Here is a 14,165-nt window from a genome sequence, read left to right on the forward strand (position 1 = left end):
GGGTCTTGTCCATTAAAGCTTTTCACTTGCCTTCCCAGCACAAAATGGTCTAAAATCGCATAGCTATTTTCTTTAAGCAGCTTACTTTTTTAAAATAAGAATACTGGGTTGCCTACTCTTTTATACTGTGAATTCGGCCATACATACAAAAAAAAAGATAGAGGAAGATGCCTCAAGACCAATGTGCATTTTAACTTGTAATGTATTTAGATAGGCTATACATTTAGTATTTGCAGGATGATAATGCATCAACCAATGTGTTAGGAAATAAATAGAAACGTTTAATCATTTAGTTTTTATAGCACAACATGTAAAACTATTCAAAGGATGGTCCATACCGGATGAAAGAATGTATAAATGACTTTTGATATAATTCCTATACATATGTATTTGTCAAAAGGGAACTGATTACCTTGTTGTTGTGAAGAGGAAAAGTGCTCTTTAAAGCTAGTGGGTCTGCTATCACAACAGTAGTTTGATTGGACACATATAGTGTGGGTGGGACGGGCTCAGTGTTGGCAGTGTGAACAGTGCCTCCAACGCCAAGAGCGTGTGAACAGTGCCTCGGCCGGACCTAACCCTCTTCTCTTCGGTGGACCAGGATGGCTTCTGCGGCTCAGGGACCAGCGTATCTTGGGAAAGGGGTAGCACTTGGTAGACTGAGGTCATTGTCGGAGCTCCATCTCTGGCTTGGACTGAGGCTGAGCGGGCGACAGGGTAGGCTTTGCGGGCCGTTGAGTTGGCGGGGCCTTCTGACGACTTGAAACAAGCCACTGAGCGTTTTGGGCAGAAAGTGGCTCATGGCTTGTGATGTCGTTTGCGCTGCCGTGAAGCAATCCGTAAAGCCATCTACAGCGGGTCCGAGCAGGCCAGTGGGAGTGACTGGGGAGTTGAGGAAGGTGGGCTGAGGTGGTTTTGCAGGGCTTCGATGGATAAACCGTTTTGGCTTTCCATCCCAGAGCGGTGGGCGGATAGAGGTGCGTAGCAACGACCTCATCAAGAAGAGGGAGCTTCTCATAGCCAGGCAGAAGAGTAGATGCGAGCCGAGTAGGCAGTGCGCCACGACTTGGTGAGTTCATTAAGAACTTCCGGGAAGAATAGTGCAGGTCTCTGACAGGGGGCTCGCAGGTGGCGCCCTGGCAGGAATCACTCATCCAGACGGCTGCGGACGGGCTCTTCTGGGGCAGACCACTTCAAGCTGAGCTCTTCAATGGCCTTCATCCAAAATCCATGCTGGGTCGTGCACCGCCGGAATCTCTGGGCGGAAGGGAGCCGGAGTCTTCCATGGAGCACGACCATTCTTTTGCGTCAGAAGCCACCAGTGACATGGAGTCATCAGTGGCCTCTTCTCCTCAAATCCATCAAAAGAGACCATACCGCTCACTCCAGACGAGGGGTGCAAATCCTCCCGGGAGAAGAGCACCGGTGAAACATCTCGCTGCTGGGAGAGTGAAGCACACTGGCCCTGCACCCAAGGCTCCTGTTAGGAGGGAAACGGGAGGGCACGAGGGGCGAGTGATCCGCGAGCGTAAAGTGGCGAGACTCATATTCTTGCAATGAGGGCAGTCTTTTTTGGTGCTGTTTTTCAGCGTGAACTCAGCCCAGGCAAGCAACCCACTGATTCGTGGTGCAGCATATTGTATTAAACGCCGCCGAAATTTGCTCAATTAAGTGTGAAATTTGCTCTTCTTCTTTCAATTGTTGCCATATGGCCACAGGGGAGAAGCGCTGAGCGAGAGCGTCTTTCCTCTGCCGGGACTCTTCTAGGGGAGTAATTCCAGTCAAGTTTAATTTCAGTTAAGAGATCAGTTTAATAAATCACCCCTTCTGATGACTTAATCAGCCATTTTTTTATTATTAGCTCGGGGGCCCATGAAGCCGGTTTGGAAAGGTATGTCTCAGTTTATTTTGCGCCAACTCTGGGTTTTAGTTCTAATTAAAGTGGCTTGGGTTGTAGCGCTGTTCATCGCCATAGTAACTTACACACGGAGATCTCAAACCGAAATTGGACCCATCATGATCCAGTTGCAAACATTGCCTCTAAGTTATGACTGTCTTAGGGACAGTCATAAGGGACTGTCTCTAAGGGATAGTTCACACAAAAATGAAAATTAGCCAATGATTTACTCACCCTCAAGTCATCCTATGTGTATATGACATTATTCTTTCAGACGAAAAAAATCGCCTGAAAAAAAAAGTTATACATTTATATAAAAAGTTATATAAAAAAATGTCCTGGCTCTTCCAAGCTTTATAAGTCAATGGCAGTCAATGGCAGTGAATGGCCGGTTTCTGTTTTGAAGTCCATAAAAGCTCATATGATAAAAGTGCTCCACGCGGCTCTGGGGGGTTAATAAAGTAAATAGTACTGTAAATTGTTTACTTTAACAAATATTATTAAGTATTTAGTGTAAATTAATATAAATACAAACTGATAGTATGTTGATGTTAATCAATTAAGACTCTTAATCTTCGGCAGAAGAGAAAAATCTCTCGTGTTAAGTGAATCGCAGTTTCTCAATGTTTCAAGGCATGTAATGGCTTTCCGCTACTAATGTCACATTTCCATGTGCACACACTCCATGAACTCCGATTCCAAGCCTGAGTTCACAGAGAAAGTTGATGATCAGCGTTATGGTACCAACAAACTCAACTATTGGGCTGAATTGGTTTTGTCGAATTGAAACTTATCCTGTTACCCTGAGTGTGTTCAACTACCATCATGTTATGGGCCCCAAGTCTTAACTCATTGCCTCTAAGATTAAAATCTAAAATCTTATGTGCAATATTTTATGAGCTTAATTCCAGACTGATGCCATTACTGTCCAGATATTTGCATTATGTTTTATGTAGCTCAAACAGTAGAACACTGTACCAATAATAAGATCATGAGTTTGATTCAGGGATTGAATGAACTGATAAAATAACACATGCAATAATGCATTTGGATAAAAGCCTCTGCCAAATACATAAATGTAAGTTTGATGCAACAGAAACCAGTGTTTAATTCCCATTGTTTGCAGTTGCTTACCATTCAACTGTTGTCACATTTGATGAAACGCACCCAAGATGTATGGACAGAGGCTGCAGTTCAAATATGTAATAGCTGGTGGTGTTGCCAAGCGACAGGCTGAATGCAGGTTTTGCTAATGGATGCATTAGTGTTTATTATATTCATAAGAATCGGATGGGTGACAAGCAGGAGCACGGATGAAGAAAAACCTAATTTTCTTCATCCTTTTTCTTTATCCGTCTTTATCCTACTCCCTGGTTTTCTTCTTCTTCTAATTACTTGTGTCCGCTCACTACATCTGGTCTCTCATGCTTTTGAGAGTTAATTATGATCTCTTTCACAATATGTCCTTCAATCCCACACACTGATTCATTATATCAGTGTCTTTACCTTTGCAGACCAAAAAGCACAGTTGATGTGTTCATTACAACAAATTTAATGCAGAAGAGCATATATGGACAATGGGTTACACCTTAAACCATATAATATTGTTCATCATTTTTTTTTTAGGCATTGCTCATGCTCAACATGTACACAAACTCCTTGTCTTTTTGGAAATGCATCTCAGCCTGAGCACAAGGAAAGTTGGTGAGAATCCCTGAAAGACTATAGAGCAAGAAAATGTCATCTGAGCTGTGATCATTTGGACCTTGAGAGAGTTTGGGTGATATTCACTCCTACACAATATAGTCGATCTGACTGAGCACACGCTGTTCCCTGCTAAACACACACATAAACATACACACGCATAAACAGGTTCAAGAGCTCACAGATGCAGGCACAGGTCTCTGTGTTTAGTCTAAGAACTCTCTGTGCTTTTGCTCGTTAACCTCAGCATGGCTATTATACAGAACATATATAAACCCCAAGCTGCCTGAATTAAATATGTTTGTCAAATTTAGCTCCGTCTTAAAAATCCATTTAGAGTCTTCAATGTTTAATAAAACACTGGATATACATGAGTCATAATGTCCTTTAAAACTTAATGGACCATTAAATATGAAATATTGACCATATTTCCAAATGTAGCGTGATTTCAAGCCAAAATGGAGTGATACAGTATAGTAGCCTGTACATGAACATAGTCTTATATATTTAACATTTCATGAATGGATTTGAAAGTGCAAACATAATAAAAAAACAACAACGATTTAATGTCACACTAGCACATTGAAACCGAAGTACATGAAGTATTTTTTAAAAAGTCTAAAATATCAGGGTGTGAAAGCATGCTATTTTAATTTCATTAAACAGGCTATAAGTATTATTTATTTATATTTATTAAATTATTAGAATTGATTTATTCGTTAGGCTATTATTTGTATTAACCCTGATGACATTTAGCCTATAAATCCTACAATAAAATTTAAAAATAAATAAATAGCCTAATATTTTGTCTATTTTGCATTACACAGGCTAAATCAAATCTGGAATAATGTGGCTAAATGTTAATTATATCAGGCTATAAGCTATATTAATGCAGGGACCATAATTAGACTGTGGATCCCACATGGAACCCTGTCCCCTTGGAGCAGCGATGAAAAATTAACTTTCACAGTTCATATTGCTCTAAGAATGATATGCAGGATAATGACAGATTTGTGCTTCTGTGCGTGGAAATTTGACGTGACTCACAGTAAGGCAATTCCACATCCCGTGAAACTGTTGCGCTCTGACGCAATTGCCCTTTTTAGGAGACATTCGTCAAATAATTATAATAGGAACAAGGCCAGCAGCGAATGCCTGTTGCTTCACTGATTGAATTGAAAGAAAAGTGCATGGGCGGAACTGGAATATAACACCGGGACTAATAAGCTCAACGATGGTAAATCCTTGAAAGCTTAGACGTTTCTTTTTAATATGCCTATCCGTCAGCAAATGAGGGAAAATACCATTTAATTTGGAGATATCTGGAATGGAGCTATCTGATATCGCAATTGAACGAAACTGCATCTCTGGAGGTGAAATTTCCAATTCTAGCCTATCTGGTGAGTAGAATTTATGTTTTACGTCAATGAATTCGCGTGTTTTTTTTACACCATATATTTGCACGTACAAACCCAATATTTTCCATGTTTTCTTATTTATTTACATCATGTTTCTATCCCCCTCTCCCCTTTACAGACATATCGAAATGCAGGTCTCCAAAAGCCCTTTATTCGCCACTGTCAATGCAGTCACATCGAGGCAAGAGCTGCGGTGGATAATCGAGCCAGTGATGGCCAGTGAGAGACTAGACCAGACCAGAGAATCAACAACAACCGAAAAAAGAAATTTACAGGTACAAATACCTAAAATGAAACATTAAGGCATTTTCACTGAATATTTTTTTCAGGGTAGTTTTATTTTAGAAGTGATTTCTGTATAGAAAAAACACATTTTTTTAATTAAAAACAAAAAATAAAAACTACACAGTTGACTGTAGCCATTAAGATGACATTGCCATTGAAAAAGTGTCCCAATTAACCTAAATTCACCCCTATGTGTTTTGCAACTTCAAAACCATGTGCCAGATTTAGCGCTTGTGACAAATTCTCACTTTGACAATTAGCTCCTCTAATATAACTATCAATAAAGATCAGTAAAGCAATGAAGGACAAAAATAAATTTGCACGTTTTCTTTTTTCAAAACTGTTAAACTTAAGGTCAAAACTTAACATTATAAAACTGAATATGACAGTAATTTGCTGCATTTCTTCTGTAATACCATATTGAAATATATTCTAAGTCTAAAAAGAATGAAATGCTATCAAAACTGTTAGATGTAGCTGAAGCCCTACACTGGTTGTCAGGGATTGGGTAAGTGGAAGTGCAGAGAAATAAGGCTTAATTTCAAAAATTAAACCAAAACAGACTTTACTTAGACTGGGCATCATGATCTAGGCAGGATACAAGGGGTACATTCGACAACGAAACAGCACAGGATTGCAAACGCAGGGAGAACAAACAAAGGAGGTAACGAGGGAGGACAGGTGGGGCAAATGAATCAATCAGGTAACGAGGGAGGACAGGTGGGGCAAATGAATCAATCAGGTAACGAGGGAGGACAGGTGGGGCAAATGAATCAATCAGGTAACGAGGGAGGACAGGTGGGGCAAATGAATCAATCAGGTAACGAGGGAGGACAGGTGGGGCAAATTAATCAATCAGGTAACGAGGGAGGACAGGTGGGGCAAATGAATCAATCAGGTAATGAGGGAGGACAGGTGGGGCAAATTAATCAATCAGGTAACGAGGGAGGACAGGTGGGGCAAATTAATCAATCAGGTAACGAGGGAGGACAGGTGGGGCAAATGAATCAATCAGGTAACGAGGGAGGACAGGTGGGGCAAATTAATCAATCAGGTAATGAGGGAGGACAGGTGGGGCAAATGAATCAATCAGGTAACGAGGGAGGACAGGTGGGGCAAATGAATCAATCAGGTAATGAGGGAGGACAGGTGGGGCAAATTAATCAATCAGGTAATGAGGGAGGACAGGTGGGGCAAATTAATCAATCAGGTAACGAGGGAGGACAGGTGGGGCAAATAAATCAATAATCAGGTAACAAGATGGGAGGGGCTAGACAATCGACAGGAGAACACATGGCACAAGGAAACATGACAAGGCATGTGCTCACACCAAACATGACAAAAACACAAGCACATGGCCAGTAAAACAAATCACCAGCCATGTGCTCATACTTAATAAGACATGAACAGGCAGCCAATGAGAACACTCATAAGCCAGGTGTTCACACAAAACATGACAACATGAAAGCACACAGCTAGTGTAAACACAGGCTGCGTGCTACACAGCACAAGACAAGACTAGACAAGACAAGACCAGCCATGAAAGCACATGAAACAAGGCGCACAGACAAGACAAAAAAGGAGTGTCAGGGCTCTTTCACAAAACCAAGAAATAGACTAGACCGAAGTGACAGAACCCTGACACAGGTGTTAGTATTTTAATTTCATTACCATCTATACAAAAGGTACAACTAAGGAATATTTTTGTACTGTAATGTAAACATGGATCATGTAACATATACTGCAGTGACTTCCAAACACCCGAGAGTGTCACTCTTGTTTTGTAAAGAAACTTTGTTATTATGTGTTGTCAGTGTTTTAGGTCATTGTTTTTGCTAGTGTTATGGAAGAATAACTTGATTTGAGATATGGTAGCTTTAGTGCATTTTAAATGGGAAATTAACTGCTGTGCCAAGTTGAAAGTTGTTAAGGAGAACTGTGAAGAGTTTTGAAAAAGTGACCTATTATTGAGAAATGTGTCCTAGCGATTGAAAAAAAAACCGTATTGTTATGTATAACAATATAGTTATATTGCTTAACAGTTGTTTTGTTCCATTATTAGCTCAGTCCAGATGAAGAGGAGAAGAGAAGACGGAGAAGAGAGCGTAACAAGATGGCTGCTGCCAAATGCCGCAACCGTAGAAGAGAACTTGTTGACCTTCTGCAGGAGGTAAATAATAGGGCTGTACTGACACTTCTTTCATTAAGTGTTCTAGGTGGTGAACATGTATCTTGTTTGTTCAGTTTTATAACTTGAGACTTTTGTAATCGTGCAAAGAATCTGTCATGAATGACATAATGATGAATGAATCATCCAGCTATTAAAGGGATATTAAATTCCTTCATCAATTACTCACTCCAAAGTAATTTCAAACCCACAATACTTTTGTTCATCTTCACAAATTAATATGCTTTTTAATGAAATCTGAAAGGTTTTATTGTCATTTAAAAGTCAATTCACCCAAAACTCGGACGCTTCAGAACATTGTTACGATTTGATTGGTCTAGGGCAGGGATGCAACTGCAAAATGGATGGTGGTGAATGAGTGTACAACAGCATGAAACCTCAAGCACCAGAACTGTTTCACAACAATAACTCAAATAACCACATTATATTTCACAATATACAAGTGTTTATTTAAGTAAAATAAAAAAAAATTGGGTATAAATGGGGTATCAAAAATAGGGTATTGCTTAACATAACCAATCAAACTCCTCATTAACCAAACTACTGTTGTGGCAAAAATTCATCAAACAAACATCACTGCGTAAGGGAGACTCAGAGTCAAATTATAAAATTAAAGTATTTATTCTTGCAAGAATAGGAGCAGTCTAATACACAGTTGTTACCCTGTGCAGAAGAGTGACACACCCCCAGACAGACTCAACCACCTTTTATCTAAGTTTCAAGGTCTTCTTCCCCCCCAGAGCCATCCTCCCAGTAGTTTTCCATCCAGTAGGTTTCCATAGACAAAGAAGCCATAACACTAGTTTCGATTCGTCACTAGGGCCAACTCCTAAGCCCTCCTTCACCAAATGGCCTTCTGACATCTAGGTCAGAGGTCCTTGTTCGTCTGTTCTCTGGAGTGTCTCTCCCTTCTGCCTCCCCAGGTACATAAACATAATCTTCTCTCACTACAAGTGAGAGACACACATGTGACATTCTGTTGAATCATCCATATTTTACTAAAGACAATGAATATCATAAAATCGCCACCACACTACCTAAACTAAAAAACAAAAGTACAGCAAAATAATCTACCTGTCTAGATAACATACCAGAGCCTGCAGTCCAACAGATGGAGGCAAAGATAGCGACAGTGGAGACCCACACAAAGCCGTGAAGACAATGACCCGCGGCAAAGTTACAGACTTAGAAGTCTGAGGGGACAGTGCCGGCTTGGGTGGCTGAGGTAAAAACAGGGTGGAGCCAAATTGGTGGAGATACAGCCAGAAGGAAGCAAATTGGTGGAGGCCGAATGACATCGGACCACTACGAAGCTGAGGATGAGTAGAGCCAGGGTGGAACCAATGAGCTGATAGGCCGAGGTGGAGTCATGGGCATGGAAGGGAAGCCAGAGATTGGCAGGTAGAGAGGAGACCCGAGGTGGAGCTGGAGAGATGGTGGGAGTTTGTGGCGGGGGCTTATCCAATGAGCTGCACAACCCCAGCTGAGTAGGTGAGTCCTGGGGACTGGACGGAGCCAGCAGTGATGGATACAATGGGGTTGGCAGGTGACAGAGAGAAAGTGGATCATCTAGAGTTTCGAGGGATTAGGCAGAGCCAACAGTGATGGAAACAATGGGGTGGGCAGGTGACAGAGTGGGAGAGGATTGTCTTACCAGGTGTGCTGGCTTCGTCGAGAAGTTGATGAGCCAGCGCTCCTCGACTGGCTCTTGAGAAGACTACCCCCATAGCCGGACTTCAGGATGTACCTGTTATGGGCTCTAGCCTCAGGCTAGCTCTGACTCTAGCTCCAAGACGGACGCATTAGGAGGCCTTGGTTATGTGGTGGGAGGCGGCTCTCACACATGGTCAGTAACAGGCGCTAACTCTGGCTCACGACAGGTGCCAACTCTGGCTCAATATCTGTGGTGGGCTTGGGAATCAAATTCAAATCCGCAACGTAAGATCTCCCATGCTGTCTAGGACACTCCAGACTGGGACGATGAAGCAGGCAGAAAGATTTTTGCTGTCGATGGAACGTGTGCAAGCGAGTTGGAGATGGTGTTTTTATCCTCAATGACTCCCACGGTGAGGTAGGATCCGCACAGCCACGAGGTTTAGTCTACAAACTCAGCGAAAGGACAGCGATGCTCCCTCAACAGCAGTATCTAGCCAGGTATATTGTCCATCCCACTCCAGAAGAGGTGTTTGAGTGTTTCTTGTCCCAGCATGCCTCGTTCTAGAGCTCTAGGAAGCCCTCTACAATTTACTCAAGCATCCAGCCGTTTTGGAGGAAAAATCCATCTCCATTTTGGTTTGGTCGGATATTCTGTCACAAACACTGTGGTAGTGAACAAACGCATGATGCAGGACAACTCACCAAAAGGTACTATAATAAAAACAGAGAATAGAATCAGGAATATACACTAACTACATTTACCAAAAATGAGGACCGATAAAGCACTGAACAGAACTGGCCCAGTAAATGAGGGCCCTAACGAGAAACGGGTGAACAAAATCAGTAACTAAGGAAACTAACTTGGGCACAATAAAGACTAAACTAAGGGTCCGTTTACATGACACTGTTATCGACTAAAACTTGAAAACTTTTTATGCAGTTTGGCCATTTATTTACATGACAATGGTGTTTTGGGGGCCTGAAAACGCAAACTTTTGAGAACGTGTGTCAAAGTACAAGATTAAGAAAATGGTTCCGTTATTGTCTCCATGTAAACTACAAAAACATGAATTTGTGAAAACAGAGACATCATGCATGTGCGTATTACGTGTTCATTCTACAGGGTGAGTTTGTTTCTTTACGAAGTGACATCGCCAAATTCTGGCATGGCATGATAGTGCAGTGTGTTTAGTCGTTTTTGATGATCCGTGTGAACGGGGATCGTTTTAACAATGCTGTAGTCTGTACACCTATGCAAAGGAAAAAAAATGTTTGTACATCGTTGTTGTGTAAACATACCCTTAAAGGGTATACATGAAACCAAGACACATGAAAAAAAGATAAAACCCTAACAGTTCCGAAGATTAACACTAGTGCCAGAATTCCATAACTACTAGAACTGCCACAAGCATTTAAACAAGTTTAATTATACATTTATAAATAATAATACCATTAGTAGCCTACCGTAATTATCGCATATTCACAACAGAATGGCTATATTTCAATATCCATTCAACATAATTCAGAACAACATAATAACAACTAAAAGTATCTTATTTAATTATTAAACATTTTATTTTAATATAATAACAGAGAAAATAGACCAATAACTTGTATATAATAGAGAACATCTACGTAAATAGATAACGTAGTCAGGTATTATTAGCCTATTTCTACAGGCTATATTTCAATATCCATTCAACATAAATCAGAAAAAGATAATAACAACTAAAAGTATCTTATTTAATTTTAAAACATTTTATTTTAATATAATAACAGAGAAAATAGTCTAGTAACTCATATATAATAGAGAATAGGCTATCTACGTAAATAGATAACGTAGTCGGGTATTATTAGCCTATTTCTGATCAACAAATTTACAACAAATTTGGAATGACATGAGAGTCAGTGATTGATGACAGAATTTTTCCTTTTTGGTTATACCATTTAATAACACATAAATTCATAGTTTCAATTCCTAGTTTTCAGTCACATGACTGGAAAGACCATGGGGAACAAGACATCAATAGAACTGCGTCACAGATCTGTTAATTTGGTCAATCCACTAATATTTAGATCACTTCTCAAAATAAGAAAAACAAATACATGTGAACAAATTGCAAGTTTTGGATGCTTGTGATCCATATACAGCACCTGCTGCAATATTTCAATCACTTAAATCAGCAGGGCATTCGAAAACACAAAATTATGTATTAAAATATATTAAAAGATCATTGGTAGGGTTTATACTGAATTTGTTAAACAGACAAGCAGATGAACCCAGAATATGAATGCATTGGAAATAATCAAACCTGCACAAACATAGTATGTATAAGTGTATATTGAATTAGGTCTCACTATATTAGTACTTAGTACAAAAATTGCTGGTGGGCAATGGAGGAAAGCCTCGTTCCTAAGTGTTTGACGAAATGTGAAAATTATGACTTGAGAAAATGGAAACAATTCCATTGGACAATCCAGCAGTGTGTTTCAGAGAATCTGGCACTGTTACATAATTACCAGGAGCACATGCTAATGAGAACCAGCTGTGAATTTGTTTTCAGGAGACTGAGCGCCTGCACATGGAGCAAGTCGTGCTGCAGAGGCAGGTGAGCTTCCTGCAACAGGAGAAGGAACAGCTGAAAATGCTGCTGGCGTCCCATGCATCGATCTGCACCCTGGCACAGGACAAGCCTCATTCCTTGGACACCTTTCTGTCAAGAGAGCTTCTACCATCCAGAATTTCCATCGCGATAAAACAGGAACCTTTGGATGATGTTAGCGGGTCAGAGAGTTTGGCGCTCCAACATGCAGACATGCAGTGGAACTGACAGAGAAAAGCCATGACTTACACTGAATTCAGTGAAGAAGATGATGCACTAGCGCTTTTTAATTCAATATCTTTGTAAATACCTCATTACCCTAACCTTACGCAAGAGACATTCTGCATTCAACATTCAACTTTTCCTGTGGTAAGAAACCCATTCCAGATGGGGGTGAAATCACTTCTGGTGCTCTGTCATAATTTATAACATCTATTATAACATCTGTCTTTGAAATAGTGATACTTTGTAACAATGGCTGTTAATGTTTGGTCTTTTTAAATGTGGTAAGTCTGACTCTAAATGCACTGACCTTATACATTTATCTGATTTGTCAAATACATAACAAGGGCTTGACAAAAAGTACATCCTGATGTTGAACATATTGAACATTGTTGCCAATCGTGCTGACTGAGGTACCAAGGTAACGTTATCTAGTTGGCTTTAACGTTAATGATTCGTAATGGTTAGAATGCACCAGTTAGAATGGTTTGAAAATTATAAACCAAATCAATGATGTTTAACACATCACAGTGTATCATTTTCTAGCCAAAGTGTGTTTATGAATTTATAACTGTCAATATATCTTTTTTAAATAAATAAAAAACATGTTCAAATTTGTGAAGTATAATAATTATATTAAATATCAGAAATTATGTTATTTCATTTGTGTGTGAGCTATACTGCAAAGTTATCAGCAAACCTCTGTTTTGAAGCGAAAGCATAAAATTATAAGTTTTCAGATTATATGTAACTTCATAAGTATACAAAAATATATTCTATTATATATATTCTGTCCATAAAGAATTACAATTACAACTATTACAAACCCACTGACCGTCAATGTATAGACAAAAATATAACAAAACAAAACACTAAAACATTTTTCAAAATATCTCTTTTTGTGATTCACAGATGAAAGACGTGCTCATAGGTTGAGAAAATTATGACAATTTTCATTTTTGGTTTGCTGTCCCTTTAAGCATTTAGCTTTAACTTTCAGTACATGCAACAAGACAGAACATGCCCCATGGAGGCTATTTTGACATCTGCAAAGGAGTGGCAATACTCAGGCACACATGAAGAGCCCCCTTCCCCATTCCATTACAAAAGGAGGAGGATTTCCACTACGCTGTGGGCATGAGTTCCTGTTTGGGATTTGGGAATTTGACTTTCAATTCACACAGGCTTTTGCGTTTTCTATTTAAAGGTCACAGGATATTGTGAAAAATCCCCCAAACTTTGAATAGCTTTCTTCAGGTGTGAGGAGGAAGAGTGCTGTTAGGTGTCCGGTGTTCACACGGACGGAGATGAAACCTTGACTCACATTTCCTTCGAAAAACAAGACTTAGTATTTTGCTCAATCAGTTAGATGGATATCTACTGTAGGCCATATGTTACTCAATCAGTTAGAAGCAAGGAGAGAACTTCAGTATGAAATGTCTTGTAAACTTTTTAACACTATTATATTATTTCATTGTTATATTGATTTGCATTGTTTAATTTCTAAGATTATTTCAAATCCTGTTACACTTGCAATGCAACAGAAAATAATAAACCACCGATGAACAAAATGTACTGACCAAAAGAAATTATTTCATATAAATAAATAATATATAAATGTAGATTCAAATGGTAAACTCTTTTAAATTGTAATATTTGACAATATTACTGTTTTTTGCTTGATGAGCATAAGAGACTTTCAAAAGAATTAAAAATAGAAATGTTTCCAAACATTTGACCGGTAGGCTACTGTCCTGAACATTTTCGTAAGTGTAACTTGTCCATTGCTCATGTGATGACATACAAAAATAAAAAAGTTTATTGGCATCAATGGTTCGGTTTCACGAGGAGCCTTAAACATCATTGTAACCTTTCCATTGGGGGGAACAAAAACGTTCTTTATAGCGAAAAAGTGCACTTTAGATTATTCAAATGTTCTTGGAAAATTGTTATTTTAGGAACTGTTCCTTGAATGGTTATTTTGGAAACCTAAAATGGTTCTTCTATGGCAGGGGTGGGGAACATTGGTCCTGGAGAGCCTCTGTCCTGCAGAGTTTAGTTCCAAACCTAATCAAAGGCTACAATCAGGTGAGTTTTTTTCAGGGTTGGAGCTAAACTCTGCAGGACAGTCAGCTCTCCAGTTCCCCACCCCTGTTCTATGGCATCACTTTGAAAACACCATTTTTGGAACC

General features: G+C 39.6%; 1 protein-coding gene across 1 annotated transcript; it reads left to right on the forward strand.

The window, feature by feature from the left end:
* Positions 1-4,766: 4,766 nt before the first annotated feature.
* On the forward strand, positions 4,767-12,584 carry fosl2l (fos-like antigen 2 like). The gene is made up of 4 exons (XM_079583675.1): positions 4,767-5,001; positions 5,138-5,294; positions 7,367-7,474; positions 11,713-12,584. Exons 2-4 carry the CDS (start codon positions 5,148-5,150, stop codon positions 11,977-11,979), a joined length of 522 nt encoding a protein of 173 aa, XP_079439801.1. The 5' UTR covers positions 4,767-5,001; positions 5,138-5,147; the 3' UTR covers positions 11,980-12,584.
* The last annotated feature ends 1,581 nt before the right edge of the window (positions 12,585-14,165 follow it).

Source organism: Phoxinus phoxinus (assembly GCF_949152265.1).
Source record: "Phoxinus phoxinus genome assembly, chromosome: 16".
NCBI lineage: Eukaryota > Metazoa > Chordata > Actinopteri > Cypriniformes > Leuciscidae > Phoxinus > Phoxinus phoxinus.